At 35.6% G+C, this 17,166-nt stretch overlaps 3 protein-coding genes across 5 annotated transcripts in view; all 3 read left to right on the top strand.

Annotated features, from left to right (window-relative positions):
- LOC145246775 (uncharacterized) overlaps positions 1-11,459 on the top strand; it is a 243,664-nt gene extending 232,205 nt beyond the window's left edge. For all 3 annotated transcript variants that reach the window (XM_080108560.1, XM_080108559.1, XM_080108561.1), the window contains exons 10-11: positions 9,029-9,213; positions 10,877-11,459. In XM_080108560.1, coding sequence (XP_079964686.1) covers positions 9,029-9,213; positions 10,877-11,295 — 604 coding nt within the window. In that variant the 3' untranslated portion in view covers positions 11,296-11,459. The remainder of the gene's footprint in view (positions 1-9,028; positions 9,214-10,876) is intronic.
- A 3,108-nt stretch (positions 11,460-14,567) lies between these two features.
- LOC145246511 (protein CFDP2-like) lies at positions 14,568-15,140 on the top strand. The gene has a single exon (XM_080108124.1). It carries the CDS (start codon positions 14,568-14,570, stop codon positions 15,138-15,140), a length of 573 nt encoding a protein of 190 aa, XP_079964250.1.
- A 525-nt stretch (positions 15,141-15,665) lies between these two features.
- On the top strand, positions 15,666-16,124 carry LOC145246510 (uncharacterized). Its single transcript, XM_080108123.1, has one exon. The coding sequence runs from the start codon at positions 15,666-15,668 to the stop codon at positions 16,122-16,124; it is 459 nt and encodes a 152-aa protein (XP_079964249.1).
- The last annotated feature ends 1,042 nt before the right edge of the window (positions 16,125-17,166 follow it).

Here is a 17,166-nt window from a genome sequence, read left to right as displayed (position 1 = left end):
TGAGTCTTAGAGATTCTTATTAAGAGAGATGTTGCGTTCTGTGTTCGTGTTATGAAGAGATTCATATATATAAAATGTTCATACTTAGAAGTGTAGAAGCTCTTAGAGTGAGGAGACAGTGTTGAGACAGTCTTAGTGTTCACATTGTAGATATGAGATGTAGAGAAATTGTGTATGTGCAGACATTTTAAAACACAGGATATATAAGACATATAATGACAATTTCACTTTACCTTTTGGTAGAATTACAACACACATTCTCTGTTTCAAAGGTGACCGTCTCGCTTCCAGACGTTCGACTGTCCATCTTTCGACTCCAGACTGTCGTCTGTCGTCCTAGGACTCTCCCTGCTTAACTCTCAAGTTTCTAACTATATCGAGAACTTCCCATTTTCCATGTTATACACATGTTAAAACATGTCTTCTTTCACATGTTCTGGAAATGCGTGTCCAAAACTTTTTCCTTTGTTTACAAAAGGAATTTTAACCTATATTTCCAGTAACCTATATTTCCAATATGTTAAAAATATGTTTATTAAATTATCCTATAGTTGCATTCCTTTTCTTAAAACTGACAAAATACTCCCTTTTCGATGTCTCAGACAAAGCCCGAATGAAGAGGGAGGAGAATCTCGCGAAACCAATATCAGACGTTCATTCTTTAGATTTGACCATCACTCGATCCAGGCTGATTGTCTTTGGAATCTATAGCCGATAAGGTTTATAGCTATTAATCCATTTTGTTATTATTATTCTTTAATTCTGGTGATTAAAATTATCTTCCTTCGGATTTAAGTACGTCTCCATTCAGGTACAGCAGGGTGAAGTTTAAATTCGAATCCAACAGCGAAAATTTAGTATATACATAAATATATAACCTCCCCCCTTTATTTTTTTTTATTTTTTTTTTTTTTGATATATGAAACACGTACAACTTCGAAAGAGATCTTGCAACAGTTCAAAATTCAAATAATAAAGAAAATGATAATACAGAAAAAGTCCGAATATAACTGTTTGTGCGTCTTGCGCGGATTTATATTTTTTTTTTTTATATAGCCGCACTTGAAAATAAATACGTTGACGAAAATTATCGATATTCTTAGGAACAAAATGGGTGTGACGCGTATTCAAGTTTTACTAACCGTAACTGGTGGAGTCACTTGTCATCCTCTTATATATTTCCTTTTTTTTTTTTTTTTTTATATCCAACGGTTTACAACCTGAAGTTTGGAGTGCGGCCAGCCGTCAATATACGCTGTTATCTCCCTCCCCCAAATTCTGCAACTAATTTTAATTTATCGTCGATTCTCGACCATGGCTAAGAAGTGAAACTTGATCTGATTGGCCGGATCTCGACCAATTATGTTACTGTTTACTATCCTCGTCACCGTCATCATCATCACTGATATTATATTGGTTTGCGACATTCCCACCCTTCAAAAAAAAAAGTCAAATCTTTTTTTCTTTGTATTTAGCAGTGTGACAAAGTATCTGCTACAATATTTTCTGTTCCTCAGATATGTCGTATATCGAGATTAAATTCTTGTAATATTAGGCTCCATCTCAGCAATCTTCTATTTTTTTCTTTCATCCTGCTTAGGAATACGATCGGATTATGATCGGCGAACAATGTTATAGAATTTCTCCCTGCTGTTAGATATATCTCAAAATATTCCAACGCCGATATTACCCCAAGTAGTTCCTTTTCCACCACAGCATATGAATTCTGATATTTAATTTCTTAGAGAAGTATCCCACTGGTCTCAATATTCTGTCTTCATCTTTTTGGGATAATACTGCCCCCACTCCAGTGTCGCTAGCGTCTGTATGTAGGGTAAATGCCTTGTTGAAATCTGGTGCGAGTAATACTGGTTCCTTGCCTAACATTTCCTTTATTTTTTTTTAAATGCTTGCTGACATTCATTTGTCCAGCTGAATTTAGTACCCTTTCTTAACAGATTCGTTAACGGACTTGCTACGCTCGAAAAGCTTGGGCAAAATCCATACCCAGAAATCGTCGGACAGCTTTTACATTCGTAGGCTTAGGGTATTCGGCTATCGTTTTTACCTTTATTTCAATTGGGCTTACACTTCCGTATCCCACAGTGTGTCCTAAGTAAGTGACAGTAGCCTTACCAAATTCACTCTTTGCCAGATTTATAGTTAAGTTGGCTTCATCTAATCTTCGGAATACCTCCTCAATGTTCATGATATGTTCTGACCAGTTATCATCGTAAATTACTATGTCGTCTATATATACACTCACCTTCGGTATATCTCCCAGACAACTATTCATAAGTCGCGTAAATGTGGATTGCGAATTTCGCATACCGAAAGGCATAACGTTGCACTGGTACTTTCCTCCAGGAACTACAAATGCTGATTTTTGCTTGGCTGCTTCACTTAACGGCACTGACCAATAACCCTTCAATAGGTCGCATTTAGTTATGTATTTTGCATTTCCGATTTGGTCTATACAATCCTCTATCCTTGGTATGGGATAGGAGTCTGCCTTGGTGACGTCATTCAATCTTCGATAATCGGTACAAAACCGAACTGAGCCGTCTGGCTTATCCACCAGCACACATGGTGATGCCCACTCACTCTGACTGGGTGAAATAATTCCGTTGTTCAATATATACTTGATCTCTTTATCTATAATTTCCTTTTTTCTTGGGTTGACCCTATATGGATGTTGTCGAATGGGATTTTCATTCGTTAATTCCACTTCGTGTGTAATTGCGTTTGTTCTCCTCGGAACATCTGAAAACAATTTAGGCATCTTTTTGATAACATTCATTAGATCTATTTTCTCCTCTGCAGACAAATGATTTAATTTCTCCTCAATATTTTCCAATATGAGCGAGTTACCCAATTTATTCGGGATTTCCCTTGTTTTCGTGTCCTGATTCAGCAAGTTTTCTCCTTAGACAACATTCACTTGACTTATAGGTACTTCTGGCTCGCTTTCACGTTCTATATATTTTCTTAACTTATTTATGTGACACAACTGGGTTCTTTCTTTTCTCAGGTGCTTTTACTTTATAGTTCAGGGCATTGATTCTTTCCGAAATAACATACGGACCACTAAATTTAGCCTCTAATGGGGAGGATGTCGTGGCAGCAGAATCATGACCTTATCCCCCACCTTGAATTGTCTGTCCTTGGTTTTCTTATCATATAAGCGTTTCATTTTGTGCTGTGCCCTCTCTAAATTTTCTTCCGTTACTTTTCGTATTAATTCCAGATTCTTCCGGAGCTTTCCCATATATTGTTTCACTGGTTCTGGAAGATTTTCTGTGTCTTCCCATTGATCGCTTGCTATTTTCAAAGGACTTCTCATTTTTCTTCTGTATATAATTTCAAATGGGTTATACCCTAGTGACTCTTGCACTGCGTCACGTATAGCGAATAGCACGAATGGCAATTCCTTGTCCCACTCATTCCCTCTTGCTGTGCAATGAGCACGCAGCATGCTTTTTAATGTAGCATGAAATCGTTCCAGAGCCCCTTGGAATTGTGGGTGGTACGGGCTGGATTTCACATGTTGTATATTCAGCATTTCCATCACTTTCTCAAATATGTGGAAAGTGAAGTTTGTCCCTCTATCTGACTGAATTATTGCGAGTATTCCCATTTTTGTGCAGAAACTCCACAATTCATCCACTATCTTTTTGGCAGATATATTCCTCAAGGGAATTGCTTCTGGGAAACGCGAGTTTGCACACATTATTGTCAGTAGATATTTATAACCAGTTTTCGTTTTCGGCAGGGGACCGACACAATCAATTAAAATTTTATCAAATGGTTTTCCACTTATTTTTATCGGTTTTAATGGCGCTAGCGGTATGCCTGTCTGAGGTTTTCCTGCCCGTTGACAAATTTCACACGATTCACAGAATTTCTTAACACTATTTTTCACTCCTGGCCAATAAATATGTCGAGTTATTTTCTCGTACGTTTTGTTTATTCCTAGATGTCCAGCTAGGGTTATTTCATGGGCTAACTTAAGTATTTCATTTCGGAATTCATCTGGTATGACTAGCTGATGTAGCTGTTCATCTACCTGGTTTTTCCTTTTCATTCCGTCGTACATTCTTTTCAATATTCCCTCTTCCAGGTAATATTCTTGTGCTCTTCCTTCGTTTATTTTTTTATTTATTAATTCAAATAAGTTCTTTAGACTATTGTCATCTTGTTGGCTTTTCCTCAACTCGTTTTTAGATTTTCCCAACAGTGTTAACCCTTTTTCGCAGGTTTTGTTCAATGGCGTCGTCTTGGCGCACTTTGTCCGTCTTGTTGTCACCATTGTTCCGTCTTCTCGCCTCCTTGCTCGCAAGTCGTATGCGCACGCGGTCTGCGCATTTCGTTCTGGGTTCTTTTTGTCAATCTCTTCTAGTTCAATTTTTGCTTCATTTCCCAGCAATAAATCAATATTTCTCACAGGAAGTGTTTCAATTATTCCTACATTAATAATTTTCACTACGTTTCCAATTTCTATCCTAATTTCCATGACGGGGATCCTTCTAATCGTTCCTCCTATTCCTTTAACAAACACGTGATCCACGATTTTGTTCAAAGGTGCCTTCTTCTTTATAAGTGAAATGGCGGCGCCTGTATCTCTTAACACATTTATTGGGGTTTTCAATCCTCGGCTATTTATGACCATCCCTCTTCTTATAAACGGCTGGTAGTTTCCTTTATCTGAATTTAAAAATACAATTCCTTGTGGTTTCATGGACGTCCATTTATATTTTTCGGGCTGCCTTGTCCATGTACATCGACTAGCAATATGCCCTACTTTTTAGCACTTGTAACAACTGATTGAACTTGGCGTGGGTGAGGAACTCGCATTCGGACTCCGGATCTCGTCAAATTTGTTTGGGCTGATTTTACCTTTAATTCTCTTCCGAGATATTATGTATTTATTGGCAATGGTGGCTAATTCCCCGCTTGATTCGATTTTTCTTTCACTCAAATTTAGCCTCATATCTTCCGGTAGCCAGTTCAAAATGTCTTCCACCAGTATTAATTGCTTGATTTTTTTCACATCATTGTCAACTCCTTTTGATTCACACAATTTGTTTAATAGTCTCTCCTTTTCCTTAATAAATTCTCGGTATGACTGACCCTCAGATTTCCTTAGCATTCAAAATTTTTGCCTGTACGCCTCCGGCACAACTCATACCCTTGTAGGATTGTCTTCTTCACTGTTTCGTAGTCCGCGCCCTCCTCCGGCGACAAGGTTGTGAATGCCTTTTGTGCTCGTCCTATTAATGCGGACTGCAATAATATTGCCCATTTTTCACGCGGCCACTCCAGGTTTTTTGCCGTACTTTCAAAATGAGTGAAATACTCATCGATATTTTTTTCCTCGAATTTAGGCACTAATCTCACTTGTCTCGTGAGGTCGAATTTCTGTTCCTTCTCTCTATTTTCTTTATAAATCCTTAATTCTTTCATTCTGACCTCGTGTTCTAATTTTGCCTTCTCAAGCTCGAGTTTCGCTTGTATTCTATATCTTCCTAATTCAATTTGTTCTTTTGATAATTTAATTACTTCTTTTGGTAGTTTTTCTAATGCTGATTCTTCTAACAATTCTTCACCTACCATGTGTTCTACTATGATTCGTATCATCTTATTCTTTCGTATTGTATTATTTATTCCGAGCTCTAGTCTGTCAGCAATTGCTATTAGTTCGGTTTTTCTTAATTTTTCTAATTTCGCCAATGATGGTTCTGCAAAGAATTGATTTATCCCTTCCATTTTTGGGGGTGTTGTCGTAATCGCGAATTGTATAAGTCGTAACCTATGCTTAACTTGTTCTCGCCATACTATGCTTAGCTTGTTCTCGCCGTAATTTGGCTTTGCCTTTTTTTTTTTTTTTTTTTTTTTGTAAAAGTATATTTCAAACCAGAATCAAAATAATAAACATCCGGCACGAGCCCCCATGTGACAAAATACTCCCTTTTCGATGGGTCAGACAAAGCCCGGACGAAGAGGGAGGAGAATCTCGCGAAACCAATATCAGACGTTCATTCTTTAGATTTGACCATCACCCGATCCAGGATGATTGTCTTTGGAATCTATAGCCGATAAGGTTTATAGCTATTAATTCATTTTGTTATTATTATTCTTTAATTCTGGTGATTAAAATTATCTTCCTTCGGATTTAAGTACGTCTCCATTCAGGTACAGCAGGGTGAAGTTTAAATTCGAATCCAACAGCGAAAATTTAGTATATACATAAATATATAACCTCCCCCCTTTTTTTTTTTTTTTTTTTTTTTTTTTTGATATATGAAACACGTACAACTTCGAAAGAGATCTTGCAACAGTTCAAAATTCAAATAATAAAGAAAATGATAATACAGAAAAAGTCCGAATATAACTGTTTGTGCGTCTTGCGCGGATTTATATTTTTTTTTTATATAGCCGCACTTGAAAATAAATACGTTGACGAAAATTATCGATATTCTTAGGAACAAAATGGGTGTGACGCGTATTCAAGTTTTACTAACCGTAACTGGTGGAGTCACTTGTCATCCTCTTATATATTTCCTTTTTTTTTTTTTTTTTTTTATATCCAACGGTTTACAACCTGAAGTTTGGAGTGCGGCCAGCCATCAATATACGCTGTTATCTCCCTCCCCCAAATTCTGCAACTAATTTTATTTTATCGTCGATTCTCGACCATGGCTAAGAAGTGAAACTTGATCTGATTGGCCGGATCTCGACCAATTATGTTACTGTTTACTATCCTCGTCACCGTCATCATCATCACTATTAATACAGTGTTCACTGATATTATATTGGTTCGTGACACTAAGCTAAACAATGGTTTGTTTTTACATTCCATTTTCTAATTCTCTCGTAATCTATTTCTAAACCTAAATTACGAGGTCCGAATTTCATCTATTCTATTTCATTTTCATTTTAACTAAATCTCTATTTTTATACTTACATGAAAAGGGGACAGCCCTTATCATGTAACACTACCTTAAGTACAAATAAAGCTATTAATGCCATAACAGAAACGCATGTACTTTGTACATTTTGTTGTTTTTAACGCTTTTAGTACATCGTATTAAAAGCGTTAAAAACAACATAGTTTTGGCTCGGTATTGTTTGGAAATCAAATTTTAAAAACTTGTAAAATAATTTTTTTAAATTGACAAACTCGGAATAAAAATGGAACTTTTTTCCGTTTTCATTTTGAAAGTAGAAAAGTTTTCTATGCTTATGCGGATACAAATGAAACTCGGTGATGTGCTGACTTTAGTCAGCTCAGCGCTGGTCAACATATTAACGCCGTTTTCCCGTTAAATTCTATACTCTGTAATTTCTATGAAAGATAACATTTTGGAGAAATTTCTGCACAATTAATAATTATCCAATATTTACATATTATACATGAAAATAATTCTTAAACTATCATCTATATGAAAATGGATGATATATGCCGATTTATCAATTTTGAAATATTCTTTGTCAACTTTGCTCGGTTGTAAGTTTGCTTCCTGTGATCGTAAAAATATAAATCAAAGTCCAGTAGAGATGGACTTCTATGCTTATATAGTCTATAAAATTTCAGCCATAATTTAATCCCGCACATGTGTATCCAAACATAACGTATGAAATGTAAACATTGCAAAAAAAACAATTCCCTTTTTGCTGTCGTCATTTTTGACCATTTAAAAAAATTTTTGTTTTCATTTTTAACTTGGAATATAAAAACATTGAACGCATAAAAGAAAAATAAATTAACATCATTAGAATGCTTACTCTATTCTCTTTCCATCTATGTAATTCTTTTAAAAATTGACCCACAAATAAAAAAGATATGACTTGTTGAAACACATTAGGTATGTTATATTGCTGATGTCCACAAAAATACAGCATACACTTGTAATGCTAATGTTATATGTGAAATTGAACCCCCTGTCAAATCTTTAAATAGTTTTTTTTTTTTATTCAATTTTTTTATTATAATCTGGTAGCTTAGTGTCCAATAATTCGCAGAAAAAGTTGAAAAAAGATGAAAAGGAAACAATTGTAAGGGAGGTGTCGATTGTTCAGGTGCATGTATATATTTTTAAAAAAATATTTGTTTTTACCCAAGTTGTGTATCATTAAAACTAGAACTTGGTTTTAAAACTTTTTCGTGTCCAAAATTATTTATTTACAATTATTTCATTTGTATTTTTCATTGCAAATTGAAATTGTTTTCAAACAAAAAAAACAAAGCAAATATTATTTTCTAATGTTAAAAAAAAAAACTACTTGATCAATTTAAAAAAAAAAAAAATGTTTATTTATTTATTTATTTATTTTTTTTACTACCTAACCTAGCGTAGTTTACTTCCTAAAAAGAAATCGAAGTCTACTTTTTTTCTGGTTAATACGTTTCAATGACCTTTAAAGATAATATAAAAGAAATTTTTTTTTTTAAGATTTGCTTTGAAAAGGGTCTCATCATTAAATATTACTTAATCAGTTAATTATTATTTCCTGATATTTTTAAGGCTGTTAACAAAACACACACACAAACTAGGGTGGACCTGTACAATGAACACTCATATTTTTTTCTTTTCATTTTTAATTTTTTTTCCCTTAATCTTTTTTCAACGGATTACACCCCTCTCCCTTATATAAAGGATTTTTCATTTAATCTAAGGGCAATGATGTTAAAATCGTATGATATTATCCAATGTATTCTGTATTGTTTTCACTGGTCGCCATGTTTGTTTTTGTGCATGCATGCATTCAATTTTTGCGCGTTTATACATTTATTCTGTATACTCACTTGCAATTTTATACATTAATTCTCTATACTCTCTATTCTGTAGCTAGCTATAACATATACTGACCCAACAGGTCATTGGTAGTCTAGTTTATGTATAAAATTATATGATTAGTTTTTAGAATAGAAGATGATGCAGATTCAATTGAAGTCGACACGTGCATGTAGAAAAATGAAAAATTTCCAATCATTATAAAATATATAAATTTTGAATTTATTCCTTAGAAAAGAACTGGATAAATTGAACGTAAAGTTAGGCAATGTGGAGATGCAGTATTTCCAAGAGTCATCCAAAGTGGTTGACTATATTAAGAAATTACGTCTAACTGAGGAAGAGGTCAAGTCTTTACACTGCAACAACATGAAGCTGAAACTGCGAATTGAGGAACTTTTGATGAAATTCAATCCAGGTAAAACAAGTTTTGCCTTTTTTATTTTATTTATTTTTTTTTTTTTTACGAAAAAACTTTTGTACACAGGGGTTGACTAAAAGAAAATCAAACTCCTGAGTCAATAAAACCCTAACCTCGCTGTTCAAATCCTCATAAATTTCTAACTAATAACTGTTTTAATACATATTTCATGAAAAGCATGTATATATATGTTGCTGTTTTCAGGAACATTCATGTTCTTTGGAGTTTTTATTCTAAAGTCCAAATTTCCTAAACCAATTCAAAGAATTGGATTTATTTCCTCTGAGAAACTGGTAAAGAAAATAATCAGTTTGACTCAAATCATCAAATAAGTGTATGGATTAGTATTTACCTCTGCCAAATTGCAGGAAGATATCACGCATGATAGGAATATAGAGATTGAAAAGCACACAAGTGGCATAAAACTCTTGCCCACAAATACCGCAAACTGAATTTCCAAGATTCATTGTTGTCCAGTTGCTAAAAGAAAATCAGCTAGATCAGTTTTCACTGTTTTTGATAGAAAGTCATTTCCAATTGGTCAGACCATGTAAAAAAAAAAAAAAAATTAAAAAAACAAATTTAAAAAAAAAAATTAAAAAAAAAAGCCATGCAGAGGATCTACTGAAAATGGAAAAATTTCAAAACAAAACGAAAAATTCAACACGTTTAAAAGCGACCTAAGAAGCAGAGAATTCTCATTAATGGAATTGAAATTGCGAAAGCAAAGCGTTAAAGAATATGAATGAGTATCAGGAGAAATATGATATATTGTAAAAAGCAATGTTTATATCTTCACAATCGACAAACTGTCAACATCAAGAGAGACTTGAATTAAATAGACACTAGAAAAGATGGGAAACTACTAACCAATTCCATTGTGATGCTTTAAATACCCAAAATTTGAACAAGAATAAAGATATTTGCAGACAGCATCAAGTGTGTAAGACGTGTACCGAGTGTAGCGTGCAAAACATGTAGTGTGCAAAATTTGCAGTATCATGTTCCAAAGCGAAAAATGATAAATAAAAATATAAAAAATACCAGGAATGTTTATTTCTTTGCAGCAAGAAAAATAGTGGCACTAAATCAGATGCAAAAACAATACAAAACATAAAACAATAACTTAAAGCTCATAAATATCAAAAACTTGATGAATCAAATGCCAGGCAGAGAGGACCTTGTGAATAAGCTGTTTCTCTAAACAATGAGCTGCATGTCCAAACCACCGGAGATGTCGTTAAAGAAGGATGGATGGTAGGGGGTACAAGGGGGATTAGAAAATAGGACACAGTCTCTATAGCGATAACACAGAATGCTGTAAAGACCAGTGAATTCTTTTGTCTATCTTGGTTCTACTATTACACCTCTACTATAATGCCAACTAGGCAAGTAGCAGCTGAGATTGGACAGTGAATAGGACCAGTACAGTCTGCATTCTTCCATCTCAACTGGTCCCGACGAGAAATGTGTTGGGATGTTTGTTCTCTAAAAAGAGTGTACATAGTTTTTAAAAAGCAAGGGTAAAAAGAAAAAATTGATACAAAAATTAATACATTGGGAAATTTTACTTTTGACGTAAATCTTTTTGTCATGATTTTCTATAAAAAAATCTATCGTCATCAAACAATTTATTTATTTATTTATTTTTTTTTTTTAGATGAATTATTAGAAAAATCTTCACCAAAAAGCCGTGTTGAAAAACTTCCATTTGGCACGATTCAGAATCTTCCATCATCGTTAATAAAAGACGAGCCAAAAGCAGAGACAAAAATATCTGCAGAAAAGCCAACGAAATGTAAAGCCCAGCAGATTGCAGAACTTGTCTACAGCGGGGCTATTAACCCCATCGATTTGTTGGACGGATCTCCCAAGGTCAAAAAGAAGGTTGTTAGTATGTCATCCGAGGTGACCATTATTGACAATGATGATAAAAAAGAAAAGAAAATGAATCTCGATACTGAAAATATACCGACAAAATTAGAAAGGCGACGACGACCCCAGGGAACCTTTGCACCAGCTGATAAAATTATTGAAGTGAAATCTCCAGTTCGAAAGGCTGATTGTAAACAACAATAAAAAAAAAGTGCTTTTTTTTTTTTTTTGTTTTTTTAATTTTTTTTTAAAGTGTTTTGTTTGTTTCGTTGGAAGATGTCGGAGTGTGTGTGCATGTGAAGGTGGCTATTGAAATTTCTACTTTTTTTTTTAATTGTTAAGCTTTACAATAAAAATCAATTTGTCTTTGTTTGTTGTTATTATTGCTACCATTCCAAGTCTTTCCCAGAATATAGAAAAGAACACATTTAATGATGAAAATGTAATAATGTTTTCAGTTCGACATTGTTTACAATGTTTAAACATAATTATTTTGACTACTATTCTCATCTCGAATGTTGTTATTGTCATATTTTAGTTGATGTAACCTTTGATCGTCTTCAGATGCCATCTTGTTGAACTCTGAAATGGCTGATGGAACAAGAGTAAGCTACCTCCATGGATTCAATAAAGGATTCCATTCAAAATTCTGTACAAATTTCTGAGTTTGATAAGATGCATCTCAATAAAAGTTACATTGACGGCAACATTGTGAAAATAAAATCCAAGATGAGGACAAGAATCTGAAATTAGGCTTTATTATATTTTTGTATTTTTTTATATTTTTTTATAACTTTATTATATTTTTGTATTTTTTTATATTTTTTTATAACTTTATTATATTTTTGTATTTTTTTATATTTTTTTATAACTTTATTATATTTTTGTATTTTTTTATATTTTTTTATAACTTTATTATATTTTTGTATTTTTTTATATTTTTTTATAACTTTATTATATTTTTGTATTTTTTTATATTTTTTTATAACTTTATTATATTTTTGTATTTTTTTATATTTTTTTATAACTTTATTATATTTTTGTATTTTTTTATATTTTTTTATAACTTTATTATATTTTTGTATTTTTTTATATTTTTTTATAACTTTATTATATTTTTGTATTTTTTTATATTTTTTTATAACTTTATTATATTTTTGTATTTTTTTATATTTTTTTATAACTTTATTATATTTTTGTATTTTTTTATATTTTTTTATAACTTTATTATATTTTTGTATTTTTTTATATTTTTTTATAACTTTATTATATTTTTGTATTTTTTTATATTTTTTTATAACTTTATTATATTTTTGTATTTTTTTATATTTTTTTATAACTTTATTATATTTTTGTATTTTTTTATATTTTTTTATAACTTTATTATATTTTTGTATTTTTTTATATTTTTTTATAACTTTATTAGCCAAAGAAAATATTTTTTTATAACTTGCAAATGTTTATCTCATAATATTGATATTTGGTTAGATATTTTGTTTTAGTTGAAACAATTGTATCATATGTTATGTGTTTGATTATTTCAACAATTATTTTCATCTTGGATGTTATTCTTACAATGTCAGCGTAACCTCCTTCTTTTAAGTGCATCTGTAACAGTATTTTCTTGCCTCTGGAATTATTTGTACAACATTTGGAAACAATAGTTTATTTAATCCACAATCTTTTGTTCCATCAGCCGTGGATCAGGTCGAAGATTTTTTATTTTTACCCATATTCACTCCAAACAAGGTAGATTATCGCGGAGACATAATTGTCGGGTTATGGATCATGCCTACATGGACACTGTAAACAGCAGGATAGATGTGTAGATTGCATTTAAAGTTTTGCATGCTGATAATACAGTCGGAAGTTGGTTATAGGAAGGGAATACAAGTCTTGGAATTTTAGTGAAAAAATTTTTAGAGTGGAAATATCTCTGGCATGGGGGAGGGGCTCCAACAGTGAAGGTGTTGTGTTTTGCTGGTTGTTGATTTAGTTGAGGAGCACCAGTATCACAAGTTCATATCTGAACACATTCCATAAAGCACTTCTAAAACAAGCACAGGGATGGAGCAATGGAACAAGGGTTGGAGTTTAATTCTATTAGATTGGAGACTCTTTTTTGAACCCTGTCCAAGAGAGTGAGATGGATGCACTGGTCCATATATGACAACAATACTCCATAGGTGAATGGTGGCTTTGTAGAGATACATAATACTGTCAGGTGTGCGTTGGTGTCTTGATCCAACGAGAGGATACGTCTAGTGTGTTAGGTACAAGTTAGTGTTACGTTCATGCATGCCTTCTTGCTTTCAGCCAACACCGCTGGCTAACCTCCCAGTGAAAAGGGAGCAGCTATGCATAAGTCTTCCCTGCCAGTACATAGCCTCTCCATCATCAAGACTCCTACAGTGCCTCCACGTTGGCCACACATGGTAACTGGGTGCCTTGCGGCCCCAAACTACACTTGTAGAAGATCTACGAGTAGTAGGGGACCCCAGAGGTAATGCGTTGTGTGGACATGCCCTGGCACACTACCAACCCCTACCCCACTCTCTTGTTGGTGCCCTTGGTTGGGCGAAGACTAGGGGAGCAACCCCAAAACCAAACACCACTGCCTTGTGGGCTTTATCACAGTAAAATGCTAAGAGATAGGAACTCTGATTTCAAATCTTATCGAGAAAGAAAAGGCGTAGTAGCAAATATGATAGGGTGACTGTCAACCTCATTGAGATTACTTTCGGCCAGAAGCTGCAGCCTCCTCTGCTGCCAGTCGTCGCGGGATCGCTTCACTGGACATTGGAGGTTCAGAGGGTGTCTATCTGATGCGCAACAGATACTACACCTAAACTGCGCAAGCAAGTTAGGAGCCAAGGTGGAAAGTCCTGTGGCGATGGAGTGAGGATAACAGTGGCAGGTGTGAGAGCTGGGAGCCACTAGTCCAACCTCTGTGCATAGGTGGCCATATGTGAAGGTCGCAGGTGTACCGAGTGGATGACGATACCCTGAGGCAGCTTCACAGATGACCAAGCAGCCCTGTTCATGGATAGCACTGCTTGCCCTGGAAGGGGATGCCTCTATAAAAGGTGAGGTAAACAAAGCTTATCCAAAGACCATCTGACTGTCAAACCGCGGGCAGTGGATTTTCAATTGAGCGGTAACAACAACAGAACAAGAAATAACAACACTCAAGACTTGAACATCGCTACATGGAACATCAGAACCATGCTTGATACGGACTTGGGTGACAGACCACATAGAAGAACAGCACTTATATATCTGGAACTCGAAAATACAAATATCGACATAGCTGCATTGCAGGAGACAAGACCCAGTGGGGAGGGCCAACTGAGAGGAGCAAGAAGAACCTCTTTCTGGAAGGGCTGTCCTGTAGATCAACCAAAAAGAGCTGGAGTCGCTTTTGCGATCAGAAATGACCTAGCCAGTAGACTCGCAGAGGAGTCTCTGAAAGAATAATGACACTGCGAATCACCACATCCCATAACCGTAACATCACCATCATCATCAATGTCTATGCATCGACAATGACCTACCCAGATGATGAAAAGGAGGCCTTTTACTCTCAGCTGAAAGACACCCTAGCAAATGTCCCTGCAGTGGATAAGCTAGTTCTCCTTAGTGACTTAAATGCTAGAGTGGGCCATAACTACAATACATGGAGCCCTGTTCTCGGAAAGTTTGGAAAGGGAAATTCCAATTCAAATGGAGAACTGCTGCTCTGTTTGTGCACAGAGTTTGAATTGGCAATTACGAACACTTACTTCCAACATTCGGATAACCATTACTACTCCTGGGAACATCCCAGATCAAAGAGACGCCATCTCCTGGACTATGTTATCACAAGAAGGAAGGACCTCAAAGATGCCAAGAACACAAAAGCTATGCGAGGACCAGATTGCCAAACAGACGACTACCTAATCAAGACTACCTTCAAGTTCTCCATAAAACCTGTGTACAGCAGGGCGACAACGAAGCGCAAGAGAAAGCTAAACACATCAAAGCTCGGAGATAGAAAATGGCAAGATTAACTACAACTTGCAATCAACTCAGCATAAGAACAAATCACCAATGATTCTGATTCACCAGAACAAATGTGGGACTTGCTAAGCAGGCCTGTATTCTCCGCTGCGGCGGAGGTACTTGGTTACACAAAAAAAGCGGAATGCTAACTGGTTCAATGAGAATGACCAAGAGATTAGAGATGTAATAAATGAAAGAAACGAAGCATTAAAATCAAAGCTGAGCAACCCGACTAGAGCAAAACAGAAGAAGCTGAAACAAGTGAGGGATGGAAAGAGAAATGGAAAACACCTGGTGGCTGGAGATATGCAGAGGCAAGCGGAGGAAAACAATTCTGCAGGTTTCTTCAGATCATTGAAGGAAGTGTATGGCCCTAGAGCCCAGATAACTAACACCCTCTTATCAGAAGATGGAAACACCATACTGGCCCAACCAAAACAGATAATTCAAAGATGGCAAGAGTACTTTGGCACCCTACTGAATGTGCAATCCAATACGGATGAGGAGAAGCCACATAAGTCTTCCCCCAACAGATGGACCTGAATGATACACCAACTCTTGGGGAAATAAGAAAAGCAATTGACAAAACTAAAATGAACAAATCTCCAGGAATTGACGGCATACCACCTGAAATATACAAGTTCAGTGGAGAACAACTCATGAGAAAACTCCACCAAAATGCTGCCACAAGAATTCCAAGATGTCATGATCATTCCAATCTACAAAAACAAAGGTGGTCACAAAGAGGTATATCCTTGCTGACCATTGCCGGGAAAATAATGGCTGAAGTGGTGCAAGCACGGCTAGCCAGACTGGCGGAAAGGGTCCTAACCGAATCACAGTGTCGATTCAGACATGAAAGATCTTCAATATATATGATCTTCAGCTTATGGCAGATTCAAGAAAAAGCCATTGAACAGTATCGGGAGCTCTACATAGTTTTTGTAGACTTCCGTAAAGCATTTGATACAGTTGATCGAAAAATGTTGTGAAAGGTCCTTAAAGTGTTTGGATGCCCCGATCACTTTGTGGGAATTATCAAACAATTTCACGAAGGAACAAAAGGGAGAGTTGTAGTAGAGAATCTAGAAAGTGAACTCTTAGAAGTAAACCACGGCACCAAACAAGGGTGCGTACTGGCCCCAACACTGTTCACTCTATTTCTGACAGCCGTCCTAATGCTGCTCCATCAAAGCATCGAAGAAGATGTCTTCATCCACACATGCTCTGATGGGAAACTGTTCAACCTCGCAAGACTGAAGACCAAGACAAGGAAGGAGCTGATAACAGAACTACTGTTTGCAGACGACACGGCTCTGATAGCTCACAATCAAGCTCAGATGCAGAGGATAGTTGATGCTTTCTGTCAAACAGGCAGGAAGATAGGACTACAAATCAACATAGGGAAGACTGAAGTGATGTATCAGCCCTCACCAGGTAACAATGACCCGCAAGAGCCTATAATAACAATCAACGGCAAGGTGCTAAAAGTTGTTGAAAACTGAGCACTGATAACCGTGCTGACAAAGACATAAGCTGCTGAATTCAAAACACATGTGCCTCCTTTGGCAAGCTAGAAAAGAGGCTCTGGACAAGGGTTGGTATCCGGCTAGAGACGAAGTGCAGAGTCTACAAAACCATCGTCCTGCTGTACTCAGCAGAGATCTACACTCTGTATAGAGAACACGTAAGATTGGAAGCCGTCCAACAGAGACACCTGAGAAGGATCATGAAGATCAAATGGAGTGACTTTATACCAAACACGGAAGTTCTCAGGAGAGCAAACCTAAATAGTGTGGAAGCTACCCTTGCTAGCATGCAACTACGATGGACCGGGCACATTACTAGAGTGGAAGAAAACCGAATTCCAAAGATGATCTTCTACGGAGAACTGGAAAATGGAACCCGCAAGGTAGAGGTTAGAAGCTTCGCTACAAAGATGTAACAAAGTGGCACCTGAAGGCAATGGACATCAATGTCGAGAGTTGGGAGGAACAAGGCAAAGAAAGGAGTGGTTGGCAGAACAGTCTCCAC

This window comes from Euprymna scolopes, chromosome 24 (genome assembly GCF_053919585.1).
Source record: "Euprymna scolopes isolate OS-2025 chromosome 24, ASM5391958v1, whole genome shotgun sequence".
Lineage (NCBI taxonomy): Eukaryota > Metazoa > Mollusca > Cephalopoda > Sepiida > Sepiolidae > Euprymna > Euprymna scolopes.
This window is presented reverse-complemented; position numbering and strand designations above follow the sequence as displayed.